Source organism: Drosophila sechellia, chromosome X, assembly GCF_004382195.2.
Source record: "Drosophila sechellia strain sech25 chromosome X, ASM438219v1, whole genome shotgun sequence".
Classification (NCBI taxonomy): Eukaryota; Metazoa; Arthropoda; class Insecta; order Diptera; family Drosophilidae; genus Drosophila; species Drosophila sechellia.
The window spans coordinates 4,293,524-4,316,390 of NC_045954.1; the positions used below are offsets into that span (position 1 = coordinate 4,293,524).

The 22,867-nt window shown below is 45.5% G+C and overlaps 5 protein-coding genes across 5 annotated transcripts; 3 read left to right on the forward strand and 2 right to left on the reverse strand.

Moving 5' to 3' along the window:
* The first annotated feature begins 4,759 nt into the window (after window positions 1-4,759).
* Window positions 4,760-8,528, forward strand: LOC6612503 (uncharacterized protein CG3556). The gene is made up of 6 exons (XM_002036975.2): window positions 4,760-5,124; window positions 5,811-7,195; window positions 7,353-7,548; window positions 7,617-7,694; window positions 7,753-7,835; window positions 8,014-8,528. Exons 2-6 carry the CDS (start codon window positions 5,824-5,826, stop codon window positions 8,073-8,075), a joined length of 1,791 nt encoding a protein of 596 aa, XP_002037011.1. The 5' UTR covers window positions 4,760-5,124; window positions 5,811-5,823; the 3' UTR covers window positions 8,076-8,528.
* Window positions 8,529-9,902: 1,374 nt separating this feature from the next.
* On the reverse strand, window positions 9,903-14,961 carry LOC6612502 (AP-3 complex subunit beta-2). The gene is made up of 4 exons (XM_002036974.2): window positions 14,014-14,961; window positions 13,126-13,954; window positions 11,840-13,060; window positions 9,903-11,785 (listed from the first exon to the last, which is right to left on the reverse strand). Exons 1-4 carry the CDS (start codon window positions 14,653-14,655, stop codon window positions 10,998-11,000), a joined length of 3,480 nt encoding a protein of 1,159 aa, XP_002037010.1. The 5' UTR covers window positions 14,656-14,961; the 3' UTR covers window positions 9,903-10,997.
* A 286-nt stretch (window positions 14,962-15,247) lies between these two features.
* LOC6612501 (transmembrane emp24 domain-containing protein 2) lies at window positions 15,248-16,514 on the forward strand. The gene is made up of 3 exons (XM_002036973.2): window positions 15,248-15,480; window positions 15,552-15,886; window positions 16,214-16,514. The coding sequence occupies exons 1-3, from the start codon at window positions 15,339-15,341 to the stop codon at window positions 16,361-16,363; spliced, it is 627 nt and encodes a 208-aa protein (XP_002037009.1). The 5' UTR covers window positions 15,248-15,338; the 3' UTR covers window positions 16,364-16,514.
* Window positions 16,515-16,925: 411 nt separating this feature from the next.
* On the forward strand, window positions 16,926-18,742 carry LOC6612500. The gene is made up of 4 exons (XM_002036972.2): window positions 16,926-17,175; window positions 17,241-17,385; window positions 17,438-18,438; window positions 18,496-18,742. The coding sequence occupies exons 1-4, from the start codon at window positions 16,939-16,941 to the stop codon at window positions 18,664-18,666; spliced, it is 1,554 nt and encodes a 517-aa protein (XP_002037008.2). The 5' UTR covers window positions 16,926-16,938; the 3' UTR covers window positions 18,667-18,742.
* Window positions 18,743-19,443: 701 nt separating this feature from the next.
* On the reverse strand, window positions 19,444-22,823 carry LOC6612499 (probable serine/threonine-protein kinase dyrk2). The gene is made up of 2 exons (XM_002036971.2): window positions 21,481-22,823; window positions 19,444-20,976 (listed from the first exon to the last, which is right to left on the reverse strand). Exons 1-2 carry the CDS (start codon window positions 22,479-22,481, stop codon window positions 20,706-20,708), a joined length of 1,272 nt encoding a protein of 423 aa, XP_002037007.1. The 5' UTR covers window positions 22,482-22,823; the 3' UTR covers window positions 19,444-20,705.
* Window positions 22,824-22,867: the final 44 nt, after the last annotated feature.

A 22,867-nucleotide genomic window follows, 5' to 3' on the forward strand; every position in this document is an offset into this window, starting at 1 on the left:
GGCGGTCTCATTTGCTCGAGTGGCGGCCAAAGCAAAAGATTTCTACTTGCTGCACCTTATCATCTCGACATTCTTTTCTTTTTTCTTTCGTTTTTTCTTCCGTTTTTTTTTTTGCCCAGCCCCGAATGACATTTTGCACTTTATTAAAACCATATCAACGAAGCGGAAAAGTCAAATGCAATGCTGATTAGCCCTGCGATGGATGGGGTGGTAGGTGGTGGGCGGATTTGACCACATTTGGCCTTGCGGTTGACAAGCTGTGGAAATTGGCGCTTGATGGCGTCCTTAATGGCCAAATAGGGTTTTCTGCCAAGAGACTAAAAGGCAGCAAAGAGGTTGAGAATCACGAGAAAATTGCAATTCATTCGAGTTTACAGCCAAAAGCGATTGAAAAGCGTTGGGGTAAATGCCAACAATTAAACTCAAGATAGGAACTAAATGAATGAACAGTAAGTAGATTAAGAAAAATAAGGTTTTGACCAACAAGTAAAAATAAATTTATAAGCGATGTTTTAGGATACCTATATCCAATTCTAGGAATAAAATACTTAATTTAGGACCTGAGCATTCTTTAAAGTTTCGCTTCAGAGCCGAAGGTCCTGCTAAGTCGAAACTTTTTCCGCTGTTAGGTATATTAAAAAAATGCTATCTTCAACCGAAACAGCAAACAAACAGAAAAAAGACGGCAGAAAAATGGAGCAGGCAAACAAAAATAGATAGAAGGCGAAATATGTGGGGGGTGTGGTTGGTGGTGGGCGATTTACTACCTGTCGCTGGGATAGGACAACTGCCATCCGAGAGGACAAGCTGGACTGCAAGGACATCGAGCCAGGCAGGCGTCCATTGCCACCAACACCACAAGATACAGCTGTCGTACATAAGGCCCATGCTATGTACTAGGCCTCCCCCCAAAAAAAAAGAATACAACAAATTCCAGAAAAAATATATTTCACTAGGGGAGCAGCAGACAGGTGAGCTCAACAACACCTGAAGGATCCCAGCGTCGGCGGTGGGGCGGGAGCAGGCGTAGCAGGACGATGTGGAAGGACGCCAGATGACAGGACAACGAAAAAATAGCGACTTACCGTCGGCGCCCAAATGCACAGAGAGAAAATGCGGAGACTTCAAACATTATGCAAAATATTAAACTGAAAAGTTTCTTTAGAATGCATATTTTGGTTTCTGAAAGGTGAATTGAATGTTTGCAAGCGATAACTTTAGATCTGAAAACAATCCTAGCAAGCTGCAAACTAGATTTCCCAAGGTGTCGACTTCCTGGCGGCCTCTCCATGGCCATGGCCAAAAAAGTGGGCCCAGTGGAGCAGGGGCGCGGATTGCAGGAGCGGAATGGCAAAGGGATCTGAAACTGGGATGCGAATCGGTGGCCTGTGGACTGAGAAGGGGTGGTCCTTAGCCACCCCAGACACAGGGCGTGTATATATACGTATCGTACAGCGTTTACAGCCCTATGTGTGCAGAGGGTTGCTATATAAGCCCATATACACATATACATACATATATGGGTGTGTATATACAGGGGAGGTTTCCGTTTCGAAAAAGCTAGGCAAAGTAAAGCGCTATAAGAGCAAATATGGCTGCCAACACCCGAATTCGACACGTAAAGTGACGCGTTAGCTGCGTTGCTATGACAACCCAAAAGGCCTCCTGGCTTTCCCCGGAAAACCTGCTCCACCCACCCGAATAAAAACGCTGGAATATCGGACGAACAAAAAAAAAATGAAAAGCAGTTCCCAAGATAAAGAGCAAAGAAAATGGCATGGCTTTTTCAGGGTTTTCTTTTCGTTTTTTTTTTTTTTTTTTGAGGGGTTTTCCCTTTGTGCACGGCACGTAAATAAAGTTGATGCGGCGGTCTATATTGGTGGGTCATCGGATTTCGTTTAATGAGATTTTCCATACACGTCGTCGCCAGTCAGGTGAAAAAGAAGAAGAAGAAGACGTTGGATATTGAAAAGGGTCCCCGAATTGGAAAAGTTCACCATGGTGACGCGAATTTCCCGGGGGAGCAGACGAACGCTGCTCTCCAATCCTCTGGGGAACTCCATGTGAACATGGAGTGCGAACAATTGAAAGTACATACCACAATTCTTGGGTCAGTTAAATAAAAGCATTTGCCGTCTTAATTAGATGGATTTGGATGCATTTCACCCTCGACTTCTTTTATGTGAGTAATATCCGAGGGATTTCGATTAAATCCATGCCGTTGACAGAAGATCTTAAATAAAATATTATAGGTCTTCATAAATGCGAATGTGGTTCGTTTTAGTAAGAACGTAAAAATTACGATTCTAAGTAGACCAAAATAAAAGCTTATAAAAGTTAAAATAGTTGTGAAATATAGAATATATATATATAAATGTTTATAATTGGTGAAGCCAAGTGAAAAATATTATTCTCGTTCACATTTTCCGCGAAAATGTAATACGCTAATAAACAACCACCACAAAATGGCATCCCTCATGGAAAACGTTATGTTAATTTAAATTTTCCCTAGCTACCTTCACTTTTGACACGGTTTTTTTTATACTTCCTGGCGCTCCCTCGAGCGGGAATTAACCCAAATTGCTGATATGTTCTTGGTACATGGAATACAAACTACTGAATACAAAATACGAAACACAAAGGCTGCGCAGGGTGCAATCCATTCAAATCAAGCGAATCGGGCGAATTTAACAAAATTCGGACGCAGTTCGCTGCACTCCGAGGATTTTTAGTTTCCTTTATTTTTGTTGTCGGTTACCCATCTCGTGTGTTTTATTTATTTTTTTTTATCGACGCTCATCTGTCTGTCTGAACTGAGAATTTCCAGCTCGCCCCCTGGAAAACAATTGTTTCGATTGCGCAAAACGTGAATTTCGTTAGCGATCCGTTGGGATAATAGCTCAAGGCTGTATGGCTCTATTGTGTTGCCCAGAGAAATCTCAGCGCGGGACTTGAATAAACATTTTGTCGGCTAAGCAAACAAAGTAATTGGGTTGCCAAATATTGCGCAGGGATCTCCGATCTTCTTCACTACACATATATGTATTTCTGTTTTCGTTGGAGATCAAGATCTCAGACTCCAGACTTCGATAAAGCGAACCGACTCGAAGGTGCATCCTCTCTTCTTTTTTTTTTTTTTTTTTGAGTCGGCGGAAACAGACAATTGTCCTGGCTCAAAGGAAAGTAAAGGGGACTCTCCTCATTTACTAAGTAGAGATCTAGGAACCTAAGCCGAAAAGTTAAGTAGCTGCGATCGCCGCTTTTAGATGGATCGATTTACGAATGCCGAGATACGAAAGAGTTGTTCGGGGATTACTTTCAAATACCCTCAGATCCCCGATCTCCGATCTCAGATCTGTCAAATTGTGCGTGGGCTAATATGGAGTCCAAAATCAAGGTGTTGCGCCAGCTGTCGCTCATTCAGAAAGTCGCCGACCTAAAGGATCCCGCTTCTGTTTTTGTTTTTTGAGTTTGGGTTTGGGTTTGGGTTTGGGTTTGGGTTTGGGTTTGGGTTTGGGGGTTCGAGAACCGTCCGAGAAGTTTGACAAAAGCTCAGGGACCGACGCTTTGAAGTGACCGACAATGCCGGTACACCTGGGCAAAAATATAAGTGAGAAATGTGACCTTAACTTAAATGAATGCTGTCGCATAAATATATATATATCGCTTCTTTATATATGTAATGATTATACTTTTTTAAATTGCTTGGTAACTCCTCTTTTTTTTGCGTTGCCTTATAACTCATTTAATATTGAGCACTTCCTGTAGCTGAGCTGTAATATCCTTTGGCTCCTTTGAATCACTTCATCCGGAGCTGCACGAAATTAGCTCACTTCAAAGTTCGAACATTTCCTTTTGGGCGTGAGTGTGTGATTCGGCAGGACTCTTGAGGCTCAAAATGCCGGCAAAGGGGGACGCCTGTCATAACTGCACAATGGGACGAGGGACGCGAATCGCAGGACTCACAGGGCTCGCTCGCAGACTTCCTTTCATTGTTCGAATCGCTCTGGAGCGGATTCCCCATATAGATTTCATTCCGCTCAACAGAGGTAACCGATACGGATACTTGTTCTTTTAATTGCTCGGGCGAAAACGATAGGCAATCATCATCCACTGAATCAGAATCTGCATTTGAATCTGGATCGGGATTGGGATCGGCAATCTGAAATCAGGAACCAAGAATTAGGATGCGGGGCAGCGGCGACCATTTGGCGTCGACTGTTGGCGGTCGGCGGCATTTTGATTGTCGGCTTTTGCGGCCGGCACAAAGTATATCGAATTACATATCCAGCTAGTCCATCCAACTGACTGTATGACTAAAGAGCTGATGGACGGAGAGTCACTTTTATCCCGAAAAAGAATGGGGCAACATCCTCACTCGTTCCATGTGCGCATATATGTTAGTAGTATGTTAGTAATTGTTATATTAAAAAACTCGTAATTACCCAGCAATACTTATGTATATTATGCATAAAATGACTTTTGTTTATAATTTTCTGAACACTTTCCGCCAACTTTCAAACGATTCGTTGAACAACGACCCTGTCTTTCCCAAAAAAAAAACCGCTAACAGCGCCATCTAACGGGGCATAGCACAAGCTGCGCCTCAGCCAAGTTGCACAACCAATTTGATGTAGACCGCCACCCAGGGCTGCATCGCCAAGCCAATCGCCAATCGGTTTCTTATCGGCCATTCTAAACATTTACTTGTAAGCTTTTGTCCTTTTTTAGACAATTCAAGCTTTAGAAAACCTGGCAGCCCTGCAAGGAACGGTCTGAGAACATTGAAAATCAAAAAATCGCAGGGAACGCTGGCGAAAAACGCGAATATCGAAACGTCCGTCGCCCCGCCCGCAAAAAAACGCGAAATCTAACACCGAAACCGAAATAGAAGATAATTTAGGGTATATTCCCTCGAAGCAACAGAAAAGCGGGCGAAAAAGGATAAAAATTCTGACTTTCAAGTGTGTCACAATCGAACAAAGGCGAGAAGTCGGATTACGGATTACATAGAACTTTATATACATTTGTATACGTGTATATAGATTACATATAGGCTGATAACGGGACTTCATTTACCCTTTATCCTTGGCGGCTCGGCCTTTCTTGTTATTGTATTATTATGTAAGCTTTTTGGAGTGTGTTGTGCTGTTGTTGTTGTCGCAATGAACTCTTTATTGTCAAAGGCAATTGAACGTTCGCAGCTGCCGCACACCACGCCCCCTTACGACCAAGCCACTCAACACCCACCCACTCATCGCCCACTTTCCATCCCCCACAAACACGCACACAAATGCACACAAACACGCACGCACGAATACAAGCGCATACGCAGGACACGAAAGTCCTTTGTCTAAAAGCCAAGTTGTTGCTGTTGCACTTATTTGATGTGATGACTAAGTGCTCTTTTTTCGTTTATTTGTTGTTCAAAATAGACGTTGGGCGATATCGATCGCCAGGTTTCCCAATTATCGATAAGTCGCATGACGTGTTTCCTGCGAAATTCAGTTCAAGGCAACGCCTCGAGTCCTGCGTCTCCGCTTTGTGCTCATCATTCGTTACCCATCCTTCATTTTCCCTCCCCCCTTTTGCTTAATAACAAAATCTATTCTGACATCAAACTATAATTGAATTTGCGAAACCGATACCTTGGGCACGCTAAGTCGATTATTTCGATAGAAGCGATTTTTGTTTAAGGTTGAAATTTTAAAACTGAATCTATTCAGACACCCTAATTATACATACATGCAACGGCTTATTTTTGATTAAATTTTCCTGGAAGATAAACCAATGTTTTTCTTTACTTTTAGAATTCTCTTCAGGATGTTGTCGCTGTCGTCGCCGCCGTGGCTCTTGCTCCTCGTCCTTTTCTTCTTTGCAAATGGCTCGGCAACAGTGGTTTCCTTGGCGGAGAATGTGACTCTGGCGACGTTACCATCCACCTCGCCAATTTCCGTAAGCTTTAGCACGACCTCCTCGGTGGTGGCGCCCATTTCCACCGAATTGGAGAATCAAACAGCCAGCAGCAGCAGCAACCTTAATACAAACAACGAAGCCAGCGATGAGCAAACTGGCAATAGCAACAGCAACACGAGCAGTCACAGCAGAAACATCAGTGGCTTGCCCAGCAGCAACAGCAACATTGACAATGCCAACACCAACTCCAGTTCAGTTTCCTCTTTGAGTACAACGACAGCTGCCATTTCTGGTGTAGATCAGCAGGAGTCCCTCATCCTGGCAACTCCCACCGCCCTGAATGGCAGTGGTACACCCCCCGAGCATCAGACAATTGGTCAGGCACCGCCCACAAAGGGGGAACAGGAGGCCATCCTGCGAGCTTTGGATTGGCTCAAGGAGAAGAGGGCTTCGGACTACGGCTGGGGCAACGATACCCATGTGGTTATACTGGCCAAGGAGCTGTCCGGCGGCCGAGATCCCAACGATAGTGTGGATGGTCATGTGCAGGTCATCCAAGAGCTGGAGGATACGCTATCCGTGAAAGAAATGGAGATCGAGATCCTGGCCATGCTGGATCGCCATCATACACTCCCAAAGCCCCTGGATCTCGACAAGCTGGCCAGATACGTCCTGGCCTTGGGTTCCCTGTGCAAGGACCCGAAGCACTTCCATGGCCACGACCTGGTGGCCACACTGCAGCATCATGAGCCGGCCCAGGATATTGAGTTCGCACTGACTACTCTGTCGGCCTGCAGTTCGGCGGCCCATGTACGGAAACGCCAGATCCGACGGCTGCTGGACATTGCCAGCGGAGTGACGGACCAGAGCGTTGATGCCATTGCAATGGTGATCCTAGCCTTGCGATGCATCGTCACCGATCATCGCCATCGACATCTGCAACACTTTGTCCGACGACCGGCGAGGGGACTGGCCAGTCTGCAGGATCAGCGCGGCAGTTTCGGATCGCTTAGGAGCACTGCACTCGCCATGCAGGCTCTACAGGATTTGGAGTACGATCCGGCTGGACATTGGAACCGCACAGCCGCCTCGCGCTACATCCTGAGTCGCCAGCGAGCGGATGGAGGATGGAGCGAGGAACCGCTGCAGGATGGCCAGGAACCCGACATCGGTGTGGGCCTCACGGCGGACATCATCCTCGCTTTGGGCTGGAAGGGATTGGGTGCAGTGCGTGCACTGCAGTGCGACCATGTGATACGCGAAAGCAGTGATCCTACGGGTGAGTACGGTCTCTGGGGTCACATACATAGATTAAACAATAGATAAGAATGGATTAGAGAATGAATAGGGTACAAAAGTAGAGATTTGGGTCACCATTTTATCCATGTATCTACTAAAAGGTTACACTGTACTGTACTATCTATTTACCCGCACAGAAAACGGCGAGCCAAAGCTGGCGGTGCCCTTCGGACTTAGTTCCTCTGCAGAAGAGTCGGATGCCAAGAACATCTCCTACACGTACACACTTTGGGTGGGATCCAATGTGACCGAGTCCTTCTCCCTGTCACTCGTCTCACCCAAGAACACCAGCTTCTTTAAGGCCATGACCCAAGCGGCCGAAATGGATCCCAGGTAAAACAGCAATTCAATCAATATTCTGCACCATTCTGATTCATACTACAATCATTATTATCTTTCAGATTTATTTTCGAGGCGCGTGAATGGCCCAATGGTCACTATGTGCACACCCTGTATGGCAAAAAGGAGGAGCCTCGAGGGTGAGTATTGCCCGCAATCCTACCATAAATGACATATACCTACAAACTGATTGTTTAGGTATCACTACTGGCTGCTTTATCGATTGCCAGAGTTGCCCGATCCCAATAATACGCCCGGGAATCAGCTTATTGCGCCTGTTGGTAAGTTTGGATTTGGATTCGGGATTATAGTGAAAGATCTCTGACACAAATGAACATCTTTGATATTTTGCGATTCGTGAACAATTCATTAGATATTCAAGTGTAGAGTCAGAGAGGTTTCACTGTAATTAATGGTGCTTCCCCGAACTGGCGGTAATTTCGATGCGAACTCTTGCAGGTGTGGACGAGCTAATGGTCGAGGATGGGGAGCACTATCTTTACTGGTACAAGAAGCTCTAAGCACGCGGCCTTAGACGGAGCTGCAGTTTAACCCACTAAGCAAAGTCGATAAACACCCGGTGCTATTGGACTATATTTATTATATATATGGCCATAGCCACGTCTCACACACACACAACACACACGCAACAAGCAAAAAGGCACTTACACTCGCACAGGAATAGCAGTATGCTTCACAGTACAGCTATTCCTGAGTAAGTGCATATATAACTGCATAATAATGGCGTAATCAAAAAAAAAAAAATAAACAATAACAAAAAAAAACGGAAAAAAGAACACCCAAAACAATACACAGAAAATCACAAGAAAGAGTGAAAGATCGGTGAAAGGAGGTAAACTGTGGAAGCCCAGATTTCCAAGGGATAACTAGGATATAACACCGTAATAGTTAATTGCTCTAGACCTCACAACTGATCTCGATTCGGAGCACCTCAGGCTAATACTTATGCATAATAATTAAAAAAAGAACGATAACAAACAAAAAGGAAGAGAGAGTGATAAAACCAAAAACTTAACGACTTAAATGCACTAACAACAGGCATCGAACGGTTAGCCGTTGACTAACGGTAGCAATCCGTCCGTTTTAGGCCCTCTCAATGCTTCGCTTCGCAGCTATCGATGCTTATCGATTATATAGTCTCGGTAATCGAGCCATAATCGAAAAAATCGTTTGTGCGATAAGCGTTGCCCATTTAAGACACCCAAAGAAGAAAACAAAACCAAACCAATGCTTTATATGTTATTGAAGTTAGAGAGTAGGGAAGGAAAGAACGATTTGAACGATCCGCCGGATCTGATGAATCTGAAGGTAGACAAAACGTGAGAGGTGGAGAAAGCGGCCATCGAGCTAGTCCAAGCGAAGCATGTTATACCAAACACCGTACGTAACAATAAGTGATTGAAAATCATCCTTAGACATACACACATACTGCATAAATCGATATATACATCTTGCATATACATTTAAAAGAAAAAACTAAACAAAAAAAATTGAAAAAAACTAGTTTTATATGAAGTTAAGCGAATGAAGGCCGTGGCATATTATATAACGTGTATACAGAATAGCGAAAACGAGAAGAGAACGATACTACCCCAGGACACTATATACAAACGCTCTACTATATGCCTGTCACATCCCATTATTACAGCATACATATACCCAAAATTACATTAATGCATACATACTATTGGTACATACATGCTATCTATCCCCTAATCATACATAATATAGCATCCCAAAACCCCATATTTCTTCACTTATCACTCGGAACTTTCAAGCCGTTGATCTTAAAGCCTAGCCTAACCGAAAACTACAACTACTAAAACTACTACTTGAGATCTTTAAGTGCAGCAGCGAATCCAAAACTAAACTAAACATTACTAACCTAGCGATCTAACTAACTCGTTTATATTGATAAGCATGAAATTGAGCTTTTTAATTGTGCAGAACCCAAATTAGAACACAAAGAAATACAGCTACAAAATACACCGACACCTAGAACACAGATGGATTTGGAGAAAGCAGCGTAGGATTTGAGGAATGAGTTATGTATGTTCTTCTATAACCCATAGTATGTCATGTCAGTATGTCCCCCCTACTTCTATGATTTCCCACGGAGCTATTTTGAAGTGCCCCCGACTTTCAAGCGACAGCAGCAGGATATTGATACCACAAATGCAGAAGTCAACTCAAATTTCAAGGAATTGATCCTATTAGAATTCGATTCGATTCTTTTGCATTTCAAAGTTTGCCCTTGCTGACTTCTTATATTCTGTTTGGTGAGTGGAGAAAGTAACAAGAACAAGCGTGAATAAACATCAAAATAATTGAAAACTTTTGGAAAAAGCATTTTTACTTGACATTTGATTGGATTATCCCAAACAGGTAAGGCGTTCTCAAGTTTAAAATGTAAGCTTTTATTTCAGCTTTTCAATGCGGAGATTCAGCTTATTTGTTTCAGGCAGATTAACAGTTTAGTTTTATTATTATACGTTTCATTTGTTCACTTTACTTTGCCAGAATTTGCGCTGTTTATTGTATGAATATAATATATAATATATAGATTCGATATTCGTTTGTCTTTGCTACGATTTGAAGAAGGCCGCATAGAGCACGAAGGCAACAGATTTACAACATCAAACACTTTACAAATACGTTTCGATTACTCATACACACACATTACACACACGCCTAGCTAAGTAGGATGGATTGGAGGATAGGATTTGTTTGGATCGGCAACGATTCGAGAGTTCAACCAATTGTAACACCTCACTTCATCCGGAATTTTTCGTGGTTGCAGTTTGTATATAGGAATATTAAAAGCGTTAGGATCGTGATTCATTTATATTTGGGCGGGGCGGTTGGTAATCCTTGAATGATTTTCGATTTGGATATGAAAGCTACACTAATCTCAAGTTGTGTTCAGCCATTCATAAAAGGAAATGGTGACTCTTTTATGCAAAATATCTCAGTATAAGCGGATACAAATATATAGGAAGTTGTGTTTTTCCCATTTCAATAAGTTTCATTGCGAATTTGCGAAAGTGTATAACAATAAATATAGTTTTGTAGCATTTACATAATAGTTTGCATCACTTTTCATTCAGTTTTCAACAAGTTAAAGGATAATACAGCTGGAATTGCAATTTAAATTAGTGTTGGATTTCGATCCCACTTGAACACTTAAGTTGCATCTGTTACACTGCACATTTACATATAATCTCTCGAAAATGGAATTTAAAACCTGTAATCTCAGCTGTTATCAGCTAATTTCAAAGATTACGTTCTCCCCGCCCTTTGCAAGTGTATAGCTAAATATGAATGCTATGTTTACGTAGTGAGGCGGCTTTGCCTCGTTCTCAGTTGAGTTGCCCTACTCCAGGGGATTCCCCTCCTCCTCCTGCTGTCTCGCTCGGTTTCGCTCACATGGCGAAACTGAGCTGCAGAGCATTGCGCAGCTCGTTGAGCACCATGGATCCAATGACCATTTTCTCGCAGTTTACCAGCAGCGTGAGGGCATCCTCTGTTTTCCAGTCGAGGGTGAGCAGGACGAGGCTTTTGGAGCTCAGGGTTTGGCCAGCGAAACAGTGTAGCTGGCCGCTGGAAGAGCTGTGCGTATGCGCCACGTTGATGGACTCGAAAACCTTTTTGCGCAAAGCGGCCACATCGATTAGATCCTGCCTCAGGCCACGCAACTCGCACTGGTGCTCATTCATTCCACGCAGCTTGGCCCGCTCCTCGCGATGACAGCTCTCTCCGATCTGGACGGATCTCACCAGCTCGCCCACCGGCGGCTTCAATTGCAGTCGTGAACTGCCGGCACTTGACAGAAGCTCTAGGTCTACAGCATGCGTCGAATCATTGAAATCGACGCCCAGCACTCCACTCGCTGTTTGTTGGGGCTGGAGAACAGTGATGGGCGCAAACTCATTCAATTGCATGCCTGCCGGCAGAGTTGTTTGGCCCAGACGAATGGCCGTAATCTCTTTTTCGTCACGATTCTGGAACTGCAGCTCAATGGAGCACATGCTCGAGGAGTAGAGATGCGGAGAGCGGGTGAAACGGTAGGCCAAATGCAGCCCATGGCCACTGACCTTGTTAAGCAGCTCCTTGTGCTTGAACTCGATGTGCGAGGGACCCACCAATTCCACATGATTGCGGGCGTGCTGCGGCTGCAGTGGCGCCGCCTGTCCAGCCATCATTGGTGTGCCTATTGAAGAATTATTAAATAAAAAGAGCCTAATTTAGAGATGCATCTGCTTACCAGGCGTCAGGAATCCTCCCAGTGAGGGCGTCATCACGGGACCAATGGGCGGAATGTCATCCAAATCGAGTAGCAGGTCCAGATTGCTCTTGGCGGCCGTTTGCTCCGGCTGTTTCTCGTGGTTCGCTTTCAACTTCTCCGGCTTCGTGGCCGTGTCCGTTTTCGTTTCGTTCTTTTTCACGTCATTATCGCTACCGGAAGCGCTGTCATCACTACTACTGCCACTGTACGCCGATGAATCCTCGCTGTCCGAAGTTCCTGACGAACCTGTCGCATTGTTATTGTTGTTTGTAGTTGCTTTTACCGGCGAAGAAGTAGCGGCCAGCTCATTGCTTCCAGCATCGATAAGCCGCTCCTTCAGCGAGGAAACCTTTGGCGGCTGCTGCTTTTTCACCTCCTCCTCCTCATCGCTGCTCCCGCTGCCATCGCTATCGGATTCACTGTCGCTAGTGCCGCTGCCACTGTTGCTGCCTGATTCCGAGTACGCGGAAGACTTTTCGTCCGATTCGGACAGGAAGCCCTTCTCGCCTCCAGCACCCTTTTCCTTACCGCCTTCCCGGCCGGATGTATCCTTGGAATGTCCAGAGGGTGAGTCCTCACCCGGCAGCTTGTCCTGCATAAATCCAGCTATATTGCGTACCGATGAGTCCGGTGGAATCACCGGAAAGGCGGGCAGTTCCTTGTAGCCAGCCGCTGGCATGTTTAGGTAGTGAGACAACGATCCTAACTGGAACGTGTTGCCATCGCGGTATTTACTCTCCGGCACCGGAGCCGGTTTGCTGGCGAGAAATACTTGGCGGGCATGCTGACTGAGCACCGAGCTCGTTCCGCTCGCCGGAAAGATAATTTGCCGCAGAAAACGGGCGCGATCGCGGACATCGTAGTTTGGATCGTAGCGGGCCAACGTAAAGACGTACTGACACAGCAACGACGTCTGCTCCGGATTCGTTAGATAGAGCTTAACGCCTAAGTTTAGGACCTGCAGCTTCACCACATCCTGCTCATCGACAAACGACTTGGCCATCTTGCGCAGCACATCCGGGGCAATTAGCGGTACCTTCTCGTTGTATTCGCCTATAAGCCAGATGATGGCTGCCCTAGCTGCGGGCACATTGATATAATCGATCAGTTTGGCCATCTGGGTGATAATCTCAAAGTGCTCGGCGGCTTTCGTTTGCAGAAGACGCTTAATCACCACCACACTCTCGGCCACCACGTGCTCTAAATGGAGTAACGGAATACTTATAAAATTAAAATACAAATGGCTAAAAGAAAGCTTAACGCACCGTCGTGGTTGGACAGCAGATGAACCAGGCCACTCAAGCAGGTCTCGGTAACCTCCTTAATGCTAGATGCACATCGTCCAATGGCCTGAATCGTGGCCGCCACAAAGGAACGATCACTGCTGGAGATATAGGTTTGAAATTCGCGCAGGATGAGCGAAATACTGCCCGCCGAGGCCAGATTGGTGAGAATATCCAGCTTGAGAAGCTTTATGTGCGTGGGATCGCTGGTGCGCACAAAGAACGACTTGAGGTGCGGCTCAAAGATCGCCTTACGCTTGGTGGACATCGAGGCAATGCAATTGAGGACCACGCTCTGAACTTCTTTATGCGATCGAAGCAGTCGTATTAGTGCCTTGGCAATCAGTTGCACTTCGTTCTTGGGAGCAACATGATGATAGAGCTGCGCAACTGCCATCACCACGGAGGCATTTCGCGATTGGAGCAATGGTTTCGTTTGCCTTAAAAGCAGGCGATGATCCACATCGATGTGGTAGCTGTTGCTCGGAGAACTGGGTGTCCTACTGCCATTTCCGCCACCATTGTTATCATTGTTCGTACGCGACTTGTTCTTTTCATCATCGCTACTGCCATCATCGCTGTGGGAAGAGGAGTGCGAGGATTCGTCGTAGAAGCGTTCATTAACGGGCGTTTCGCCCAGGCCATCGTTGACCAGATCCTCATCGTCCGCATTGGGATCAACGAACTGAGTGCGCGCGTAGCGGGTCAACATATTAATGATGATCACCTGACCCCATTCGTCCACATCCAGCAGGAAATTGCACAGCTTGCGGTAGTTCTTGTGTATCAAATCCACACGTTCCGGACAAACCTACGAATAAAGACCCATCGTATACAGAGGAAAAATGGTTTACTTTTCTGCAGACCCACCTCATCGAAGGCCATCACCGCTGATCCCACCACTAGAGTAGTGCGATCCGATAAAAGCTTCTCAATGACCATGACCAGTTCATCCTTTTGATCCGCATCCAGGGAATACAACTTCGGGATGGCATGTGCCGCTGTTTTCCGCACATATGGACTCAAGTCCGCGGCACTATCCCGGATGGCCAGCATTACGATTGGCACAATCATGCTGACCCTTATGGAGGACAACACTCGAAGAGCCGAGGCGCGAATAAGTTGATTGGGGTCCTTGAGCGCCCTCTGAAATGTGGAAATGGATAGCAGAGCCAAGTCCTGCTGCTCCTCGGCGTATCTCACCAAATAGACGTAGACCAACTTCTTGACCTCGATGTTCTTGGACACCACATTCTTGACGACTGCCGGGAACAGATCACTGGCATCCCGTCCGCGGGCAATCATGCCAATGATGCGCTTCATGGCCTCCAGCTTGAGTCCATCCTTGTTGCTGTCCAACATTTGCTTGAGATCATCATGCTTGCGTCCGTCGGATTGGAAAAAAGCTGCTCCGCTGGCAGGATCCGCTCCGAATTCGACGTCCAGTCCCATTTGCGGCCGCTCCACATATGTGGACATGGCGAAGGGATTGCTGGCCGAGTTCTGCTGCATTCTTGCAAAGATTTTCGGGGATTACCCAGATTTCGGTTGACCAGTTGACCTTTTACTTTCCGTGCTGATGATTTTTTTTTCCTTTTTTTTTTGTGTGTGGGAGTTGGCAGTTTTCCCTTTCTGTTTTTGCAAATGCCACCACTGTGAAACCTTCGTTCCGTATACCAAATCCTCAAGACGATCTGGTGGTCAGCAGCTCCTCCTGCCACGCAGCTTGCGAGTTTTGCAAGGGATACTTTTATTTATGCCGAAATTCTGACCAATTTTTGCATTTTTTTTAGCTTTCTGTTTCCTAATGGTGGGCAACTGTCGATAGTTGCCGATTAACACATAGCACAAAAATACTAGAACACTTTAACAATGATGGAATGCACATATAGTTTTCATATAAGTACGCACATAAATAAAGAAATGTATTTGTTACGAAATTCAATACTTTAACCAAAATAATCGCGGCATTTACTTTGTTTTTGCATTTTTGCATTGTGGGTTTTTTGTTATTATCCGTTAAAAATTCGGTATCGCGTATTGTGCACCTATCGATGCCGACCTATCGGGAACTTCTGTTCATCGATACACTCTATTTGTCCACATCTATCGGAGTCTATCGCATCGACTACAACTACGTGGCTGCAGTGCGTTTAATAGCGATTAAAACCAGGCCAAAAGTACTAAGAAAAACGATGGAATCGACGCTCGCCAAGGTGCTGCTCCTTGTGGGCAGTCTGCTGATCCTGTGCCGCACCAGCCACGCCTTCATCGTCAGCGTGGACGCCCACAATGAGGAGTGCTTCTTCGAGAACGTCGAAGGCGGCACCAAGTTTGGTACGTGAGCGATATGGATTTGCGGTTATTGACAAGGGATCTATGCTGATAAAATGATGGTGACTTTGCAGGCGTCACCTTCGAGGTGATCGACGGTGGCTTCCTAGACGTGGACATCAAGATCACCGGCCCGGAGAACCATGTGATGCACGAGAGCGAAAAGGAGTCGTCCGGCAAGTTCACCTTTGTGGCCCCCGCCAAGGGAACCTACACCGTGTGTTTCAACAACGAGCGCAGCAGCATGACCCCCAAGCTGGTCATGTTCTCCATCGACGTGGGTGAGGCACCGCAACGTGCGCCCGGAGCACCGGGCGAGGAGGAGGTGGGCCACACCAAGCTGGAGGACATGATCCGCGAGCTCTCCGGCACGCTGACCAGTGTCAAGCACGAACAGGAGTACATGCATGTGAGTGAAGAAACGAGGTGAAGGTAGAGCCAACATTGGGGGATGAGGAAGCATATGATATCTAGCCAAAAGCAATCGAGTAACTATTGCCACATAGCCTGGAAGCCTACAGCATTACTTGTACAGATCCACGTCGAAAGATTTAAGAGCGGAATCGGTAGACTTGTTCGAAGGAATGGAGCTGCTGACTGCCACATAAACAATAACTAGTAGCGTTTTTCAGACTTTGATGTTTTCACCATCGGTTTTAATCAAAGCTGAGCTTATGCCCTGACATTATTTGTCAAGCAATCAACGACTAATCCTCCGATTTCTTTGCTCCCGCAGGTGCGCGACAAGATCCATCGCTCGGTGAACGAGAACACCAACTCGCGGGTGGTGCTGTGGTCCACCTTCGAAGCCCTCGTGCTGGTCCTGATGACAGTGGGCCAGGTGTACTACCTGAAGCGCTTCTTCGAGGTCAAACGCGTCGTGTAATCCCGAGCGGAAAGCCAGGATGGAAGTAGCAGCATGAAGACGGCACACGAAGCTCTGGGGGAAATGTGTGCGCAATGCGTTGCAGTCTCAGATTTAATTTAAATGATTAACATCCTTTTGTAATTAAAATAAAATACCTTGTAAAAAGTAACTAGTGCTTGAAAGTATGTCTATCATGTTTGTGTTTCGAGAATTATTAACAGAGAAGCTATATTAGAGAATTAGTATTTTTTTTTTTTTTTTTGCAAAATTACCAAATATCTCTTAATGGAAACAGAACAGCAAATATTTTCAGACACACGTTCAAGGGGGGAAGAGAACAAAATTAATAAGAACCTTTAGTTTTCTAATAAATGTAGAGTGACGAGAGAAAAGTTTGTTTCCAACTTCGAAATGGAAATGGATTCTAAAATATTTGCCAAAAATCTTAATAAAAATAAAATAACTTTTTAGAACCAATATTAAATTTTTTTCTTAACTTTTTGAGTGTTGGGTAGTTAACGTGCCAGTGGAAATAAGTTATTATATCTGACGGCGCTTTGTAGCACTGGACGGTTCATTTGACACGTTACGTCATGGTAGACGAACTTAGAAAAAGTGCGATGAGATCTTTTCTTCAAATGTTCTCCCAAAAACCCATATTCTCCTCTTTGTGCGGAAAGACCTTAGTCGTATGGCCTGGTGGTCGTACAAATGTGCCGGAAAGTGTTTTCATTCAGCAGATGCTGCAAGAATGTCGGCAAATGGAAAAACCGGACGCTTCGGTGGATCTCAATAATTTCAAAGCTATTTCGGAGCAGTCTCCCGCCAAGGTATACTCATTGGAATCGGTATCGCTTAATTGCCTTCTGACATTGATTCAATCCGCCCACATTAGTTCATCATCGATTCCTGCCGCGTGAAGGCACAACCGGAGGATCGAGGTCCCAGCATACAAAAACAAATCGCATCCGCCTATCCGGTGATTCACGAACGTACCCTTCTGCTCTTTATCAGCTTCTTGGAGCACAAGCTCAAGTTCGGTGGGTAAATCACAACCGGAAGAAATTATGTTTTTGGGTCATCGTTTCACAGGCAGCGAGCAGGAGAAGGCCCTCTACAAGGACATGACTGTGATTGACCTAGTGCAGCGCCTGCTGGCGAAGAGATGTGTGTGGTTCTTTGGCGATGGCGACTATTACTGCACAATGCAGGGAAAAATTGGACACGGGGGCTTCGAAGCAGTGGGCACTGCCGCCGAAACGGATCCCCTCACCCTGACCTCGGTGCTCAGCTACGACGAGATCAAGCTGGCCGCCCTGCTCTACGTCTCCTGCCACTCGGAGTTCATTAACAATGGGAGTAGGGCCAATGCGGGTGCGGTGACTCAGAATAAGGACACAATCGAACGGGAGGGCGTTGTGATTGGACTAATTGGAGCTCGTTTCGAGCGTCCCGATGTGATGGAGTACCAGGATATCATGATTACCAAAACCCAAAACACTCGGGCCAAAGGCTATGGTTTCGATTTGGACAAGATGTCCAGCGAGACGGCCACTCCTGCATCAGATTTGCGTAGAATCTGGCGGGAGTTCTACGAGGAGCCCAAGGACTTCATTTACGCCGACACTCCGTCTAATCCTCTGCGTTTCGAAAAGGTTCATGAAGGCTTCTTCGATCACCAGGTAATGCGCAAGCGATATGCCATCAGTTTCGACACCCTGCTCTTGGAGGCACAGGACAGAGCATTCAAGGCTGGTAAGCCCGCCTATATCCATGTGGTGGGCATCGGACTGGGCGTTTGGAAGGCAGCTAGTGAGCAGGAGCGCACCTTCCTTGAATGCTTTGAGGGACGATTGCGGTTTCTTGGAGAACGGCTCAGCTACATCGGAGTGGTACACTTCTCATGGTTCCATCTGCCGCGTGTGGGCAGCATTTACGAAGGAGCCATCCTTCCCGTGGACAAACATCCCCAGGGTGGCATCCGCATCCGCAATTCGGTCAGAAATCCCGGAGACAAACTAACCGAGGACATGCTGCCCGTGGTGACCTACGCCTGGGATGGAAATGCCCTGCCTGGCAACGAATTTTGGGATGTATGCAAGAAGTGACTTAACTAAGGTATACAATTATTAATGGTTCTTCTCCTACAGAACATGCTAGTCAGCACTGGGGATCCAGCAGCAGCCTGTTCCACTCTAATCTCTGAGCTCCAAAATCCCCACATCAATGTGCACTACATGAATGGAGCCAATCTGCACATTGCATCCGTGGAACACGGACTACTCCATGTGGGCGACTACGCTAGGCGACTGATTGACTAAAAACTATGTATCTAAACGCTATGTAATATATATATATTATTAAAATAAATATATTACGATGGTGATGGGGATCAGCTTTTTTCGTGTCTGACTCGTTGATACATATGTGCATATGCACATATGGAATCATGGAAGCCAGCTGTGCGAACAAACCACCATATTCTTCTAAAGAATCGATGCCCGCATGCCAACAATTCCATTGAATGAGAAATTGATTGAGTGTGTTAACCATTACTGAGTTCGTTTATTGAAATTGAATAGAATTATTAGCTGTCAAATGACAGAAATGTGATATTATTGTAATGTACTGCATATAGATAGCAACAAGTAACACAAGATCCCATTTCGTTTTCGGCCATGGGCTAAATAATGCAATTCCCAGTACCACAATCCTGAATCTTAGTGTGTTTGTATTTTGGTGTGTTTGATTTCTTTTTTTGTTTTTTGTTTTTTTGGCATTTTCGTTAAGTATTACAAATGAATCGTATTTAAAACACTTCTGTTCTGTATACTTATACTTCTGAAACAGCGTCGTATATCGAAAACAGTGATATAACATTCACAACAACTTTATGCTCAAATATAATATAATATAATATTATTCTTTATCAACAATAGCGATTTATCTGTAACGGTGCACACGCCCCCGGCGAGCAGTGCGACACTATATAGCCGCATCTCGCTCGAATTCCCACTGTTCTACCGACTGCACTACATATGTACACTTGCCTCTCGCTCTCTCTCTATATATATAGACCACTATATATATATAATATATATACGATATAACTAGATATAGTATATTTTCGTTACATTTCTTTTTTGTAGGTAATTAGTGCGAGAAACAGTACAATAAAATCGAAAAAACAAGCGCAAACATGCTCCAAATATGATTTAGTTGAAGGTATATATGCAATAGGTAGGTATCGTTAACGCTTTTAGATTTTTTCTAGGCTTGTATTTCTGGGTAATTCATAGGTATGTATGTTTCTATATAATGATGGCAAACGGCTTGAGGATCTGAGAACAAAAATCATTTCACATCTGTGCAATCAATCGAACTTTTGCTACTCAAGCTTCAGACTTACAACTAATTTCCTGTATAACAACAAATCGAAAACTACGTTTACACTTCAGTTTTCACTTTCACTTTCAGCAAGAAATTACTTATACTTAAACTTATCTTTTGCTATTTTTTCAATTTGTTTACATGACATATTTCGCTTTAAGTACAACAATCTCTTGTTGAAAGTGAATACTAACTTCTGAAAGTATCCACTCGAATGAACACAAAGAATTTGTTTGAAACATGGCTTAGTTATGGATTCGCTGCGCAAATCAAAACGTATTTCGTAAACATAATGTAATATATATAAAAAAAGAACATGGAAGAACAGAACGTGCTTTAAAGCTTCTTATCAACAATATTTGTTTGTGATCTAATATCCCAGAACTCAAAACAAATTATGATAATGATCGCGGCATGGGTGGTACAAAAATTCGTTCGATCGTTATTTTCATGATTTCTTTTTTTTCGGGCGCTCACTTTTATGGGAGGGGGGAGCAGGGGGTAGGGCAGGAATAATACCAATAACGGATACATATAACATACAAAAGCAGCTGTGTTGTGCCGTGGCTCGTTAATTAAACTCAATTGAGAACAGCTTTTTGTCAAAGCGGTTAGGCCAACAACTTGGCTTGAGTCACCCAAGTTCGACTGCATATGCATGCGCATATACATAGCCATATACATAACCATATACATATCGATACATATCTTATATAACATATAACAGAGCGGCGATAACAAGGAATCACTCGTCATGTCCGTTTATTGTACTGCGTGTGTTGCGTTGCGTGTACGTTGCACGTCATTCTTTGGTGGATGGGCGTATATGTTTGTTGAAGGCGCCAGCGCTTGTCCATCCGCCGCCTCCGTATTTGCTTATTCCCGTAGCCCGCAATCCAATCGGTCCACCCATATGTTTTTTCGCTTTTTTCTTTTGGCTATCCACTCTTATATCGCCGGCAGCATTGGTTTACTCATCGAAGTCGCTGATCAGCAGGCCACGCTTGCCGAATCCCAGCGACGAGACGGCGGCCAGATTGGTTGTCGTATCGATTCCCTCGAATAGATCACTGGTCGCGGAGCTGTTCAACGAATTGAGCGTAACATTAAACGTCGATCTTCCGCTGGCCGTGTGGAAGCGTTCCTGGAGCTGCTGCTGACGCTTCAGGCGATCGAGTTCCTCACGCAGCGCCTGGTTGCTGGCCCTCAGGCTATCCGTCTCCCTCAGACAGTCGCGCAGCCTGTTTATTGTAGACAAAATTGAGTAATTGGTGTGCTTATGTTTGCTGATCGGTGGATTAGGTGTTTGATTGGGTGTTTGGTTTTGTTTGGGGTTTGTTTGGGTGGAAACCGCATTCGATCAGTGCGAATGTCTTGGGTTCACGACTTGAGTGACACAGGGACATTCGAGAGTCCAGCTCATATTGCACGAGATAGTGGCGAAAAAGAACCGTTTCAAAAGGGGTTTTGTTTTACAAAAAGATAACACCACCCGTATATCAGCACTTTAAGTACGCATTTCTACGGAAAATGTGGGAAAGACCAAGACCAAGTGTCCGCCCTTTGGGTAACTCTATTCCCAACTGCATTCGATGCATGATGTAAGCGGAATATGGACTTGATTAAGATCTATAAGAAAACCCCTTTTTGGAGTCAAGTTAAATAAGTTGTATAGCAAAATTTTCTGTCACTTTCTGGTTTTCTGATTCAGTGGTTTTCCCCCTTACAACCCCGTCTCCACTCACGTGTCAATCTCGCCCTGCATGCTCTTGATGTACTCGCACGCCTTGATCAGGATCTGCGATTTGGAGTCATTGGGCGGCGCTCGTCCGTTGGAACTGCTGGCATTGCCTTTGCTACTTCCGTTGGTATTCGTACTTCCGCTGGTGCTGGGACTCGTGCTGGCCTCGCTGAAACTGGAGCTGGAGCTCAGACTAGGCAGCATCTCCTTGAGCTTGAAGATCCAGCTGTTGATCTTGTCACGGCGCCGGCGTTCGACTTCGTTGTGCGTGGCACGACGTTTGTCATCGCGTTTCTTGTACGCCTCCAGTTTGCTGGATGGTGTTTGGCCAGCGGATTCTGGCTGGGATCGGGCGTGGGCGTGGGCATCGCCATACAGGACACTGGTGGTGCTGGTGCTGCTGTTGCTGGTGGTGGTGCTACCTGGAATGGGTGGATTCACGGTCTGGGCGGTTATTACCGGTGACTGTGTGCTGGAGGAAGTTTTAACAGGTGGAAGGCGCGGCTTTTCGTTCAGCGTATCCAGTTCCAGCTTTATGGCCGCCTTGGTCGGAGGTTCACCCATTAAGCTGCCAGTTTCCTTGACCAAATAAATCTCACAGCCAGTGGGAAGCTGCAGATTGTTGGGCAGCTGCAGATTGCTGGGCAGCAGCGAATGGATATCTAGATCGCATCCCGGTTCCTGTTTAATCGTATAGTACTCCTGCGAATCGTCCGAGTTCTCGTCCCCGCAAATGGTGAGGAATATCTGAGCACCTTGGCTATTCATCAGCGGGTTTCCCGTGTCGCTGGTGAGAATCAGGCTTTGCTGACCGTTGGCAAAGGAACCGTTAACCAGGGCCTCCGACAAATCAGCGGTGTGGTGATTGGCGATGGTCATGAGGCCAGGCCCAGCTGTTGGATTCGCATTGCTGCTGTTTACGGAGGACGAGGATGTGGAAGTGTTGGTGTTGCTGGTGGAGGAGCCGAATTCCATTTCCAGACGTGGCCGCTTGTGAACATTCATTGTTGCATCGATGATCCGCCGATGGCAGTCCTCCAATTCGTAGCCCAATCCCAGCCAGAATCGAATCCGTGTCGCCGGGAATCACGTAACTCCGGATCTACACGGGATCTCCTCCACTATTTGCTCCGATCTTTCGTTGGAGGATACTCGGATATGGATGGTAGATATCCCCCGATCTGGCCGCTCTGCGGTATTATTAACTACCGACTGCCTCGAGGATTTGATTTGCAATCGAGCGCTGCGGCGGATTTATGGTCGTTCGTGTTCGCACGGCCATTTAACAATACGATTTGTTGATTTTTTTTGTAACAAAATTATTTTCGTTTGGCTTAGTGTGCCCGCCGGCGGGCAGCAAATATATGCCGACAAATACACACAGTACAGGT

Bases quoted from the DNA above. Each gene is read 5' to 3' on its own strand.
- LOC6612503 (XM_002036975.2), top strand. From the start codon at position 5,824: ATGTTGTCGCTGTCGTCGCCGCCGTGGCTCTTGCTCCTCGTCCTTTTC. The intron at 7,196-7,352 runs GTGAGTACGGTC...TTACCCGCACAG, and splicing joins CGAAAGCAGTGATCCTACGG to AAAACGGCGAGCCAAAGCTG. The intron at 7,549-7,616 runs GTAAAACAGCAA...ATTATCTTTCAG, and splicing joins GCGGCCGAAATGGATCCCAG to ATTTATTTTCGAGGCGCGTG.
- LOC6612502 (XM_002036974.2), bottom strand. From the start codon at position 14,655: ATGCAGCAGAACTCGGCCAGCAATCCCTTCGCCATGTCCACATATGTG. The intron at 13,955-14,013 runs GTGGGTCTGCAG...CTTTATTCGTAG, and splicing joins CGGTGATGGCCTTCGATGAG to GTTTGTCCGGAACGTGTGGA. The intron at 11,786-11,839 runs GTAAGCAGATGC...ATTCTTCAATAG, and splicing joins GGGAGGATTCCTGACGCCTG to GCACACCAATGATGGCTGGA.
- LOC6612499 (XM_002036971.2), bottom strand. From the start codon at position 22,481: ATGAATGTTCACAAGCGGCCACGTCTGGAAATGGAATTCGGCTCCTCC. The intron at 20,977-21,480 runs GTGAGTGGAGAC...TACAATAAACAG, and splicing joins ATGCAGGGCGAGATTGACAC to GCTGCGCGACTGTCTGAGGG.
- LOC6612500 (XM_002036972.2), top strand. From the start codon at position 16,939: ATGGTAGACGAACTTAGAAAAAGTGCGATGAGATCTTTTCTTCAAATG. The intron at 17,386-17,437 runs GTGGGTAAATCA...ATCGTTTCACAG, and splicing joins GGAGCACAAGCTCAAGTTCG to GCAGCGAGCAGGAGAAGGCC. The intron at 18,439-18,495 runs GTATGCAAGAAG...CTTCTCCTACAG, and splicing joins CTGGCAACGAATTTTGGGAT to AACATGCTAGTCAGCACTGG.
- LOC6612501 (XM_002036973.2), top strand. From the start codon at position 15,339: ATGGAATCGACGCTCGCCAAGGTGCTGCTCCTTGTGGGCAGTCTGCTG. The intron at 15,481-15,551 runs GTACGTGAGCGA...GTGACTTTGCAG, and splicing joins CGAAGGCGGCACCAAGTTTG to GCGTCACCTTCGAGGTGATC. The intron at 15,887-16,213 runs GTGAGTGAAGAA...TTGCTCCCGCAG, and splicing joins ACGAACAGGAGTACATGCAT to GTGCGCGACAAGATCCATCG.